This window comes from Phocoena sinus, chromosome 16 (assembly GCF_008692025.1).
Source record: "Phocoena sinus isolate mPhoSin1 chromosome 16, mPhoSin1.pri, whole genome shotgun sequence".
Classification (NCBI taxonomy): domain Eukaryota; kingdom Metazoa; phylum Chordata; class Mammalia; order Artiodactyla; family Phocoenidae; genus Phocoena; species Phocoena sinus.
In genome coordinates this window covers 59,923,751-59,937,102 of record NC_045778.1, presented here as the reverse complement: position 1 = coordinate 59,937,102, position 13,352 = coordinate 59,923,751, and the positions used below count along the sequence as shown (strand labels likewise).

The window sequence follows — 13,352 nt, the reverse complement described above, 5'->3', positions numbered from 1 at the left end:
CACGAAAACCTGCACATGGATGTTTCCAACAGCATTATTCATAATTGCCAAAACTTGGATGCAACCAAGATGTCCTTCAGTAGGTGAATAGATAAACAAGCTGTAGCACATCTACATAATGGAACATTATTCAGTGCTAAAAAGAAGTGAGCTATCAAGCCATGAAAAGACATGGAGGAACCTTAAATGCATATTGCGCATTTTGAAAGTTAAAGAATTTATTTTGAAAAGGCTACATACTGTATGATTCCAGCTATATGATATTCTAGTCAAGGCAGAACTATGGAGATAGTAAAGTATCAGTGGTTGCTCAGGTTAGTGGGAAGAGGACGAATAGGTGGAACACAGAGATTTTTTAGGGCAGTGAAACTATCTTGTGCGATACTGTCATGGTGGACACACGTGATACATTTGGCCAAACCCCTAGAATGTACAATACCAAACACGAACCTTAATGTAAACTATGGACTTTGGGTGATAGTTATCTGTCAGCGTAGCTTCATCAGTTGCAGTAAATGTGCTGCTCTGCTTTGGGATGTTGATGGGGGGAGACCAGGAATGTGTGGGGTCAGGGAGTATATGAGAACTCTCTGTACTCTCTGCTCAATTTTGCTGTGAACTTAAAACTTCTCTTTAAAAAGTCTATTAAAGAAAAGAAAACAGCTTATACAGAGCTACAGTAATCAAGATGGCATCCAACAGACCCAGGATAGACATATAGATCAAAGGAATAGAATTGAGAGTCCAGGAATTTATCCGTACATTTATCCTGAACTGGTTTTCTGCAAGGGCACCAAGACCATTCAAAGGGAAGGATGCCTCCTCTTGTGGGCAATGAGATGAACATGTACAAAAAGGTTTCAAAAGAGTATGTGAAATACTGAAATAGGGATACCAACCAGGAGTGCTGTTGGAATTCCAAGAGAGGTGGTGTGACCTTAGGCTGGGATAGTCAAAGGCTTCCCAGAGTAGATGTTGCCTGATAAGGCCATCAAAGAAGAAAGGGAATGGGGAAGTACATTTCAGACTACAAAGGATGAGAACTTTAAGAAAAGTCACACGTATCGTTATTGTCCCTCTCTGTTTCCGTGATTCTCCCTGCTGTGTCCCCGCATCTAACACAGGGCCTGGTGAGCCCTAAGTCAGTAGGATGGACAAACCAATTCTGTGGTTTCCCATGATCTCTCAGAGTTCTCAGGGAGATGGAGTGACCTTGCCTCTTTGTAAGGGGAATCTCTAGATCAGGGAACCCACCAGCCTCTTGTAGTAACTAACGTTCCCTTTGTTCCTGAGCTGGAAATGGTCACAAGCATTGGGGCCCCAAAACTGGAGTTGCTGGGAACTCCACCCTCTCAGAAGGGCAAGGAGTCGGCCTCTTGGGTTACAGATGTGCCCCAGCTGGGCCCGGGGTCCACCCTTCTCTCTCCCCAGTGTTTATTGCAGCTCAGCCCTGCCCATGAAGAGCTGCCGAATCAGCTTTCTCTGGCTGGGGCCAGCTCTTGAAGCCGAGCTGTCCTGTATCTCTCGCACTATCCACCCCTTAGATAAACAGCCTGGCGTCCTCCACACGCTGCAGAGTTCTGACGTGCTTGCCGAGGGCTCCCTTAGCCAAATGCCTCTCACTCTAAGAAGGACCCTGGCAACGGGCCCTGCTTTTCCTGCAGCCCGACTCAGGCCCTTGCTGGAGTGACAGGAGAATCCACTTCCTGCCCGAAAATGTGGCTGCAGCAGAATTCTCTGCGGGGCAGAGCTTCCTTCCTCACTGCCCACACACCCAGGCTTCCTCCTCAGGGAAGGTCTGGGCAGCCTCTTCATCAGACAGCTTCCCTCAGCCTTTCATGTGACTTTTCTCTATCAGACCCAGTCCTGCAAATTAGGCACCCACCAGGTTACAGAACCCACTTCGCGGCCTGCCTGGCCCCCCAGGTGGGGTGACATTTGGACTGTGTATCACGCGTGGCCGCATAGGTTTATTCCACCGCCCGCCACTCTGCCATACTGCGCACGGGCCACTTCGCTGAATGGGGCAGATTTGCGAGCCCCCCGACTGAGTAAACTCAGCCGGCCGCCTGTATTTGGGAGCCAGGGGATCGGCTTTTTTTGAAATGTCACCGGTGGGCAGAGAAAATGTCACCAACATCTGGTTAGCAGTGCATCGTCTTCCTGTGGCCAGTGGGCCCTGGAGATAACAGGGAGGACAGAAGCCTCCCTGTTATCTAGTGGGGGGATCAGGTGACAGGTGTGCTAAGAGCAGCGCCTGAAGGCTCAAGGTGGAGGGTGGCAGGTCAGCTGGGCGCTCACGGCTCTGGAGAGAGTCCACTGACCCAGTACTTTTAGCAGATGGGCTTGTCGTGGCCTCAGGGGGCCCAGACTAAGGCACAGGTGGGGGAAGAGGAATATCTGTTACAGAAGGAGGAGGTGGGAGAGAGCCCAGCTGCAAAGCATCCTCAAAAGGCCTTTTGAGGAAAAACTCAAATCCACAGGGCTATCAGATGACCCTTGCCTTCCAGGAGGCACGTGAACCCACGGAGAGGTTCAGACTGCTCTTGGCAGGGAAGGTACAGGGAACGTGACCACCACTCCACCAAGACGGAGCTAGCTTCACCTCCTACGGGAAGTCTTCCCTGACCTCTCCCTTCAGGTCCCACAGAATCCTTTTCATATAGCCTCACCATTCCCCACCACTCCAAAACTTGCTTGTCAGTCTCTAGCATAAAAACAAAGCTTCACAGACTTCTGGGTAGGGCCCAGGAAACTGCATTTTTAACAAACACCTCCCCTCCCCCAAGGTGTCAGGTATGGGCAGACTTAAAACTACACTTTGAGAACCATCTTGCTCTAGAGCAGCCTGCCCAATAGAAGTACAATATGAACCATATATATAATGTAAATTCTTCTAGTAGCTACATAAAAACATAAAACAGGTGAAATTATTTTTACTTAACCTGATATATCCAAAATATTATCATTCCAACATGCAATCAATACAAAAATTGTTAATGAGATATTTCACTTTTTTTGGTTTGTACTAAGTCTTCAACACCTGGTGCATATTTTAAACTTACAGCACGTCTCTGTTTCGACGGGCCACATGCGGGTCGTGACTGCCATATGAGACAGCTCTAGGGCTTTGCTACTGTGGTCCATAGACCAGCAGTTTAAATGATTTCTAGCCCCTAACAGAGGGCTGGCATCTAGAAGGCACATAGCAAATGTTTTGGGAGGAAAGGAAGGACTGCATGAATCTTACGTGCCCCTGTCCACTTCTCTGGGCACCACCATCCCTATGCACTGTTAGTGAGAATCTCAGAATCTTATGTCTGAAAAGGAATTCAGGAGTCAGAGAACAAATGTATGTCAGAGCTGATAAGAAACTTAAAGTTTCTTTTTTTATATAACTTTTTTTTAAAAGGCTTACCATTGATTTATATATATATTATATGTATATATATATTTTTGGCTGAGTCGGGTCTTAGTTGTGGCACACGGGGTCTTCGTTGAGGCATGCGGGATCTGTCATTGCAGCACACAGGCTCTTCATTGTGGCACGCGGGCTTCTCTTTAGTTGTGGTGGACGAGTTCTTCTCTCTCTAGCTGTGGCTCATGAGCTCCATGGCTCATGGGCTCTGTAGTTTGCAGCACGCGGGCTCTCTCGTTGAGGCAGGCAAGTTCAGTAGTTGTGGCACGTGGGCTCAGTAGTTGTGGCACGCAGGCTTATTTGCCCTGCAGCATGTGGGATCTTAGTTCCCCGACCAGGGATCAAACCCACGTCCCCTGCATTGGAAGGCGGATTCTTTACCACTGGACCACCAGGGAAACCCCAGAAACTTAAAGTTTCTGTAGCCTAACTCCTGCCAGCCCCAAAGAAATAGGGCAATTTGGGTAAGTCCGTCAGCTTGCCGGGCACAGCAAGCCACTTGCTTTCAGGAGAAAAGAGATCTGATGAGGGCAAATCACTCTACACGGGGCATGAGCTGGGCCTGCCTTTCTCCTCATCATCTCTGTGTTCTTCCTCAGAAATCCTGTGAAGCTGCTGTTCCAAGGCCTCAGGCCTGGCCTTCAACGTATTAGTTATATCCATGTATTTATCTTCAATCTTCTTCCAGAAGAGATTTAAGGCACCTATAAATTTGCATAGGTTTCAGTGAGATGAAACAAAAAATAGAAAAAATGTTAAGAAAGGTTCATAGGTACATGGAAAGGGTGTTCACTCTGATATTACATGTAGTAGCGAATATCCAACAGTAGAGATTAGGTAAATCGACCATGACCCACTCAAACCTTGAAACATTCCGCCTCACAATTAAGAATGCTGATATGGATCAGTGGCTGTTCATTGACCACAGAAGGAACTAAACCTTTGGGGGATGACATACAAGGCTCCCCACAATTCACCCCAACCCACCGTTGTAGCTTGGTCTTCCACAAGTGTCCCCAACTCTCCACACTGAAGCTCTTATGTTTCCTAAGCAGGAGAACATCTCACATGTTTGTGATTTGATATAAGCTGTTCTTGAGCTTCAAATGCTTTCTTCATCCAGTCTCCTGGTGAATTCATATCCATTCCTTAAAATCGACTTCAATTGTCACCTCCTCTGTGAAGTCCGCCCAGATATTCTCAGGCAGAGTTGGACATTCACCTTGCCCAGAACTCCCTGCTAGTTTGGCATCTATCATAGGTCATTAGTGTTACTTGTTCATGACTCTGCCTCCTGCCTCAGTTCGTGACTACCCCAGGGGCAATGGCTCTGCCTAATTCATCTTTCATTCCCTTTGGGATGAGATGTGGGACAGGAAGCAAATGTTCCTTGAATGAATGGATAATGAACTAATGAACAGACCCCTCTTGTGGCACCTATCGCTTTCTACCTTGTATTGTCTTTGGATACCTCATCTCTGTTCCTGAATTGACAAATCTTCCAGGACAAGAACAATGTGATCCATTTTTGCATCCTCTACCACAGCCTGCCCTGATGCCTACTGTTTGAATAAATGAGCAAAACTCTAGTTAAAATAAAAAAAAGAAACAGTGCCGATATGGAAGTAGTCACTGACGTGGGACGATGTCATTACACACTGTAATGAGAGTATTTGATGAGCTTATTTTATCTACATGCATGTGAGAACATCTGGAAATGATATATATCCCCAATATTAATGCTTCTTTTTTGGGGGGAAGGATTATGAGTGATTCTTGCTCTCCTTTTGACCACCTACTGCTTCTGTAATTTCTAGTTTTTCCCCTCAATGAACATGAATTACTTATGTAATATAGAAATAAAATTTACAAAATAGAATATGGGTGAGGAAAATGGGGAGAGGAGAAAATAAGAGTTTTACTCCATGTAGAATTTATTTGAAAATCTATTGATTAAAAAAAACCCTGGGCTTCCCTGGTGGCTCAGTGGTTGAGAGTCTGCCTGCCAATGCAGGGGACACAAGTTCGTGCCCCGGTCCGGGAAGATCCCACACGCCGCGGAGCGGCTGGGACCGTGAGCCATGGCCGCTGAGCCTGCGCATCCGGAGCCTGTGCTCCTCAACGGGAGAGGCCACAACAGTGAGAGGCCCGCATACCACAAAAAAAAAAAAAAAAAAAAATCCTAAGTACAGGTTTATAGTGTTATGGCCCATTGTCCATATTTACACATAGCAGGCAATTATTAAAGGTTGGAGAGGTGGACTTATAACATTGGGATTTGAAAACTCATGAGCCAGCTTTTGTTAAATGTTAGACTGTGTTCAGGGAAGTGAAAATTAATAACAGTGCAGTCACTGTCTTGTTTTGAATGGAATCTGACAATGACCCGCCCTTCACGTGTGGGCTGTAAATAGCTTGGGTGTGTTGGCTCTTGATTGTGCAAGAGAGGATCCTAAAATCATGCTGTAGAGCTGGGTGAGTGCGTGGGGTAGATGGGAATATGCACACGTGTGCACACGTACATACACTACACGTGTCAAATCTAGCGTAGGACCACATTGCACCACCTCCAAGGCAGCACTTCGGTCCAAGCCAATAAATAGGCTTCTGACTGGTGTCCCTGCTTCCTCGCCGTGGCCCAGTCACTTCCCTGTAGCTCGAGCCATCCTCTCCATGCTCCAGGCCCCACCTGGATCTCAGTGCCTATACCTCGACTCCAGCCTCCACCCCACTGGCCCTTCCCCTGCCCGGAACGTTCTCCCCCTCCACTGTGGCTCGTTTCCTCACCTCCTGCCGGTCTCTGCCGAATTGCCATTGATTTGTGAGGCCTTCCACACCACTCTGTATAAAATAACTGTTCCTTCCTGTTCTGCCCCACCACCTTATCCTACTTCATTTTTCTTCATAGCATGTATCCCCCCAACACAGTACATATTTGTTTACTGTGTGTCTCCCCCCAACTAGAATGTAAACTCCCTGAGGGCAGGGACTTCGTCTCTTCTCTTTACTGCTATTTTCTTAGTGCTCTCAGTAGACGCTCAACAAGTACTAATTAATATTCAGAAGAAGGAATGGACTGCAGATGTCATGTGACGGATCTTCCTCATATTACTGACGAGGCGCCTGAAGCCCAACTGAGAAAGCTTGCAGCCCGGCCCAGGGTCACACAGCTGGGTCCGCAGGGCTAGATCCCACTCTCCATTCTGCTCCACCTCCTGCCCGCCCACTCCTTGGAAGGGAGGCTAACCACACACACGCACAGGGGCTGTGGCTTCGTCCCTCCTGTCTTCTGTGTGTTTTTCCAGTTTATACAGAATTTCAGCCCAGAAGAGCAGAAGAAAAAACAGCTGTTCTTCCAGAATCCTGGAAACTCTTCCAATGGGTCTGTCCCTGGAAAAACAGCAGCGGTTCTCAGGGTGGGAATGTAGGAGATGGAGGAGGGGGTCTTCCAGCAGTTGGGGGCAGTGGGCTGGATTTGGTTTTGCAATTAAAATAACATCTGGGTCTGTTTCCGCAGAGCGGTTCTAGAAGGTGGGTGGTCTGTCTGAAGCATCAGGTGGGGCCTTCCCCATCCTGGCCCCGGGGGGGGGGGTATTAGGATGGCGGGTGACTGAAGGGCTCACCCAGCATATGATGTATGAAAACAACTGGGTCCGGAGAAGTCTCTGGAAACCCCATCTGCAGCCTGGCCTGAAATCTTGCTGGTCCCTACCCTGGCCTCACTCCGGGTCACGTCTGGACACCTCCCTGTACACCCTCAGGCCTCCTTGAGATTGTTCAGACTCTCCCTTTGATGCGTAGAGAGCTCTGGCATCCTCCCACTCATGCCCCATGTGGTTTGTTAATTGTCTGTGAAATGAGGGATTTGAGGCGTTGCTCATCCGTGTGAGGACAGTGGGGCCTTGGAGCAGTGGAGCGGAGTGGGGAAGGGACCGTTCCAGTCTTCTGAATCCTGTTCCTCTGTCTGGCTCCTCAGATGCAGCTTTTGGATAAGTTTCCCATCGAAGGTGGCCAGAAGGACCCCAAGCAGAGAATCATCCCCTTCCTCCCAGGTAAGCTTTTCATGGCCTCACTAATGGGATGGGGGACACCCTGAAGAGGGACATTCGGTAGGCCAAGAAAAGGCTGACTACTACACCAGAAATTCTGGGCCAGGCGTGCCTAGCAATCTGCGTGTTAACAACCCCCAGGGGATCGGAAGCCCCTGATTTTGAAGGCCATTGTCTTCATAGGGGCCTCTGCCACCACTCCAGGGCCACCTCTGCTCACCCCGGGCTGTGTAGCTTAGGAGGAGTTTCTCAGGCTCTGGGACTTTGGTTTCCTTTTTACAAAAAGCATGGAGAGATCAAGTTCTCCTATGAAAGGATGGAAAACTGCAGGCTGAACTCTTTCCACTGGCTACCATTGTAATCACAGGTAACCTTAAATCAAGCACACTTCCCCTCTCAACCTGCTCGAGTCCTCCTGGCACCATTATCCAGCTGAGGCTCTGACAGCTTAGGTAACATGGCCTGTGACTTGGCAGAGTTAGGATTTGAGGCTGGGTCTGTCTGGTCATAGAGGCCATTAACCATCACACCATTTTGGAACATGTTTAAGGCAATTGATGATGTTGTGGAATCTAGAGGGAATCTCCTCAGGTGTGTCATAACCTGAGCTTACTGTGACGTCTTCAATCGGTGTTGGAATTTATAGCTTACAAAGTGCTTTTTGATTCGTGATCGTATACAGATCTCCACACTGAGGCATGCCTTATGCTTTCTGCTTGAGGGATAAAGATGTTGAGGTTCAGAGATGTTAAGTAACTGCCCAGAAAAGTGGCAGAGCCGGGCTTCCCTGGTGGCGCAGTGGTTAAGAGTCCACCTGCCGATGCAGGGGACATGGGTTTGTGCCCCGGTCCCGGAGGATCCCACATGCCGCGGAGCGGCTAGGCCCGTGAGCCATGGCCACTGCGTCCGGAGAGACCACAACAGTGAGAGGCCCATGTACCGCCAAAAAAAAAAAAAAAAAGTGGCAGAGCCGAGGTGTGAACTTGGTCTCCTGCTCCAAACTGGGCTCTTAGCCCTGACCCGTGTGGGTGGTGCTGCTTCCTGGGCCTCCGCATCCCCTACCTGTCCCCAGGCTAGTGAGTTGGGCTGGTTCCCAGGGGACCCTCCCTCACAGTGGTCTTCACCCTCCATTCCTGCTGGGCCTGGACCTCCCCGGACATCAGCTATCAGTGGGACCATGGCGAGAAGCAGGTCTGCATCTCATTAATCCCTGGCATGCAGCCAGCGCATGGTTAGTACCTGCTTGTTGACTTGCAAACCTACCTACGGGCAGCCCCCACAGAGAGTGGCTCATCTCTGAAGGTACTCCTCGTGCACCCCCATCCTCAAAAACAGTGAAAGACAAGAGAAGGCATTGCCGCCTGCCCTCCGAGTCTTATGCTAAAGTTGGAGAGAATCAATTTAGCTACAAAGAACTTCTAAATCCTCCAGTTCAGATAAGACCAGAATGAGTCAGTGGGGGTGTAGGGAATCTCGGCCCCGGACCCCTTCCATGGAGGCAGAGGACTGCCTCTCTCTTCCTGGCCTAGGAGTTAATGTGGGGGACTTTTGCACCCCTGCCTGGCTTTCTGCTGAGTCTCAAGGGAATTTGGAACGACCAACACCCAGGTTTGTAATGACCTTAGATGTTGCTCCAGTACAGTCCAGGTGGTCCTCCACCAAGGACCCGGGAGCCCAGCTAGGATGCCGTGGACACAAGTGTCCGAGAGCCAAGGATGTCAGTGCCCGGCCCTGGTGCCGGGTGGACTTGGCCTCGGGGTGTGAAGGCTGCCTGTTGCTCTAAAAGAACCAGCTTTTCCCCCGTTCGTGGCCAGCGCTCCAGGGAGAGACTGCCTCACTATCATTCACTCAGCGGGTGTTTATGAGGGGCTCAGCCTGTGCCAGGACCAGGAATAAGTGCCCAGGGCCGGGGAATGTGGTGGCCTGGAGAGTCCAGGGAGATCTGGATTTGTTTCCTTCATCTAAAGGAACCCTTGGGCTAGTGAGAGAGACAAGACCTACTCCCTAATCAGAGAAGCTCTTAAGGCAAGATGTGACCTTCTCTACCACTGTGAAATTTCAATTTTGGTGGAGAAGGAGCTCATTTTGAGCCCAAGGCAGCAAAAGCCTCCTGAATGAGGGGGACCTGGAGCTGACTTCGGAAGATGGGTGGGGTTGGGTGGGGTGAAGTGCAAGGCTCATGTCCTGCTGCTACCACAGTCCAAAGTCACAAGAGTCAGGCTGTATGGCTTCACCCCGGAAACTCTGACTCTGTTGGTTACCAGTTGTATTGCCTTCTCTGTGCCTCAGTTTTCTCATCTGGAAAATAAGAGTGAAAACATGTCTGCTTCATGAGGCAGGATTGAGACCTCTCTGAACTTCAGTCTCCTCTTCTAGAATTGTGGTGGGGATTGAAAGAGTTCATGTAAAGTGCTTTGCACAGTGCCTGTCCCATAGTAAAAGCTCAATAAATGGCAGGTGTTAATAAACAAAGAGCCGCCCCACCCTGCCATCCCTAACTCCTGGGAAAAGCCACAGGACCTTGCCCCCATAGAGATGTGACCTGTGCATAGTGGGTGATATTGTCTAGAGGACTGCCCCCCCTCCAGTCCCATCCTAAAGGAGGTTTCCTTTTCCCCTGCTTTTCTGTGTTTCTCCCCTTCCTTCAGTGGGGCTCTCTCTCCAAAGCTTCCCTTTTGCTCACTTGCTCTCCAAGACTTCGGAATGGACATTGCTGGCCATCTGGAATCCTACCCTGAGACTCCCAGGCCCTGTTCCTGGCTTTCCCCTCACCCACTAGGAAATACCAAACCCTTTCATACTTTACTCAGTCCTTAGCTTGGACAAGAAGGAAAAAGATTGAAGAAAAACAACCCAATATAAGCAGAACCAAGTAAGCAAGGGCTGAGTGGGCATGAGGGTTCCCAAGCCATCCCACAACCCTGAATCAAAGGGGCTCCCCCAGGAGGGGAGGGTTTCAGAGAAGGGCAGTGATGAATGTTGCCTGTCTTAGGTCGGGTTCCGAAAAGCAGAGGCTGAGACGAGGATTCTTAGGCAAGTTGACTTTTGAGGGCTGCTCTCCAGTGAACATCCTAGGGCAGTGAGGGGAGCAGCACAGGGAAGGGGAAGACACTGCGCCGAGACGTGGGTTCAGCTACGTCTGGCCTCAGCCTGACCCCATGAGGAGCTCTGGAGGGCGGGCGGCACCACAGAGTTGTCCCGTCTTAGGGGACAACTTTTATACTCCCCATAGCAATATGATCTGTGAGCAGCCCCCTCTCCCAGAAGTGTGAAATATGGGCAGGTGCTCCTGAGGGCTGAGGGCGTGTCCCTGGGGAAGGGGCAGCTATGAGCCCTTAGTAGCCAACACCCACAGAGCGCGGGGTGGGAGCATCAATGGTAAGGGGCTCCAGACAGGGCACCTACAGGTATACTGCATTACCTAACACCAGCTTGAGTCTCTGTTTCCACCTCCCTGCCTTTGGAGAGGCTGTCTGCAGGCACCTGCTGATTCCCCCAGGCTAAGCCCTGGCAGCAGTGACTTTGGCAGAACCTCAGAGAGCTCCAAGGCACTGAGGTAATCCAGCAGCCTTTGCTCCTGCAACCCGGGGAGGTTAGCAGCCAGCCTCAGGAACAGCTCTGCCAGCACTTTGCCTGGCCGGGAATTGCCGAGCAAGGGAAACTGAAGGGGAGGAAGCGGAGAGCGCCTGTTGTCTCCAGAGGAGCCTCAGTTTTAGCTTTGGAGGTGACGGGACGTGATGTGCATTTCTGCTGCCCGGGCATGGGGTCTGGGGGTGTCTTTGGAGCATTAGGCCAGCTGCTTTGCTTTGGCTCGCCTGGCTGCAGGCTCCTGGTTGGGAGCTCATGGACGTTTAGCTGGTGGAAATGACAGAGAAAGCAGAGGAACTGAGAGAAGAGAGGGAATCTGAGGCTCACCTGGTTACACGCTTGCTCATCTGACAGAGTCCTGACTGTCTTCATTTAATTATGAATCTAAAAAGATTGGTTATTTGATTTAAGTCACAGTATTTTTTTAAACTTTACTTTGAAATAATTATAGATTCATAAGATGTTGCAAAACTCCTAGGCACTCTATATTCCTCCCCTCCAATTCCACTACCAAAGTACAGGGTAGGTGGCATTATTCCCAATTTAAAGCCAGGTCAAATCACTTTCCACCATCATGTAGCCACTGAGCTGTGTACCCATTGCCCAGCTTCCCCCGGTGGTGATACCTTATGTAACAACCGTACATTATCAAACCCAGGAAATTGATATTGGCACAACTCAGTTACCTACAATTACAGACCCAAGTAATTGAACTTTATTGTAAGGAGGTAGAGAGGGCCAGTAAGCAAGCATGCCAGCTGGTCTTTAGGAAGGAGAGAGTAGTTTGACAATAGTCCCTGAGAAGTTCCACTCCGAGGCCTGACCGCTTGGCATTCCCACCTCCAACAGAAAAGCAGAGGTGAACCTTGTTTTACATTAAGGCTTATTCCTGAAAACTTCCGTGAAATTTTGCTCTTTGGGACAAATCACATCATCTTTTAGGTGTCCTAAATGCTATTCTTTTTTAAAGAGGTACATGAGAAGTCCTTTTGCATAGTAGAGCATTCTTTTTTTTTAAGTAATTCTTTTTTTGGCTTGTGTATATTTTCATAATAGGGGGCTTCTTCTGAGTTTGCTGGAAACAGGGCAGACCCGGAGCTCAGAGATTGGGGAGTGGTGTTGACCCCAGTGGGAGCACAGCTAGTCCACCGACTGGGGAAGATCTGAGATTTTACCCTATTTGCAAGCCAGTTAAGTTAGCTTACTCCAGTTTCGTGGATGCCAGCTGAAAACACGAGACTCCTGGGTCAAAGACAAAAGACTTCATGATGGCACAGCAAGCAGCCTGAGTATTGCCTCCAAGTCCCATAGGGCATGACCCCATGGGCCCAGAGCAATGCCTGCACATGCAGTGGGTTGCATTATAGGAGAGGAGCCAGATCTTCAGGAGCCCACGTCTTTTATAATGGGCGGTAAGCAAACCTACCCCTTTCGCTCTGGAGAGAGACTATCCCAGTCTCCCAAGGCTCCATGCAAACCTGCTGTTTGCTACAGAGCAAGCAGCTCCCTGCCCCTGTCTTCTAAAGCTGTTTGCTATACAAACACCTTTGAAAAGATAATTCAGAACAAAAGGTGGTTAGTGCTTTGTTGACAAGACATGCAGAAGTGCAAGAGAGCCAGAGAGACTTATCTTACAACAAGTGTATCTGGTGCTTTTTGGGGTCTCCTGCTTTTGGGAGAGGTGGACAGAAGTGAAGTCTTTAGGACACTGGGCCAAGCATGATGGGGTCAGCAGCCTCTCAGGGCAGCCTACTGTTTACATGGAACTTTCTGCCTTGTTTTAGAAGACTGTTGTGGAAAATCCATCTCCTGTCGCCCATCCTGGGATTGGAGTAGATTTCCTGTATATCTTGACTTTGCCAGCCCAAGGAGGCTCCCTGGGAGGAAATGGTCATTACAGAGTGAAGAAGAGTGTGTAGCTGCTGATGTAAAAAGCAAACCACTGCGACCAGGGACCAAAGGGCTTCAGAAGCCAGGCAGCGGAGCAGAAAGAGGTGAACTCACTTGGCAGAGGCTGCGCGAGGTCTCCTCCCACTCGCAAGGCATCTTTGTCTCTGTGCTAACTGGTACTGGGCCTCTGAGCTTCCAGAAAGCCCCTTCAGCCTAATAGCAGTCAGTCCCACCCACAGGTATACATACTCCTGGGTTGGTGAGGCACGGAGAAGCTAGATTGCTTAGGAAGAAAAGTGAACCTATCACCTTAATCAAAGAGGTGCAGCCAGCTTGCAGGCAGCCTCGTGACCTCACAGGCTTACAGGGGTGTATTTTTAGAAAGCAAGCATGCTTCGTGCTTTGGT

General features: G+C 49.4%; 1 protein-coding gene across 9 annotated transcripts in view; it reads left to right on the top strand.

Moving 5' to 3' along the window:
- SH3PXD2A (SH3 and PX domains 2A) overlaps positions 1-13,352 on the top strand; it is a 249,237-nt gene that overhangs the window by 80,842 nt on the left and 155,043 nt on the right. For all 9 annotated transcript variants that reach the window (XR_004346123.1, XR_004346121.1, XR_004346119.1 and 6 more), the window contains exon 3: positions 7,395-7,470. Coding sequence is in view for 2 of the 9 variants with exons in the window: in XM_032607673.1 (XP_032463564.1) it covers positions 7,395-7,470 (76 nt within the window). In the remaining 7 variants the exon portion in view is untranslated. The remainder of the gene's footprint in view (positions 1-7,394; positions 7,471-13,352) is intronic.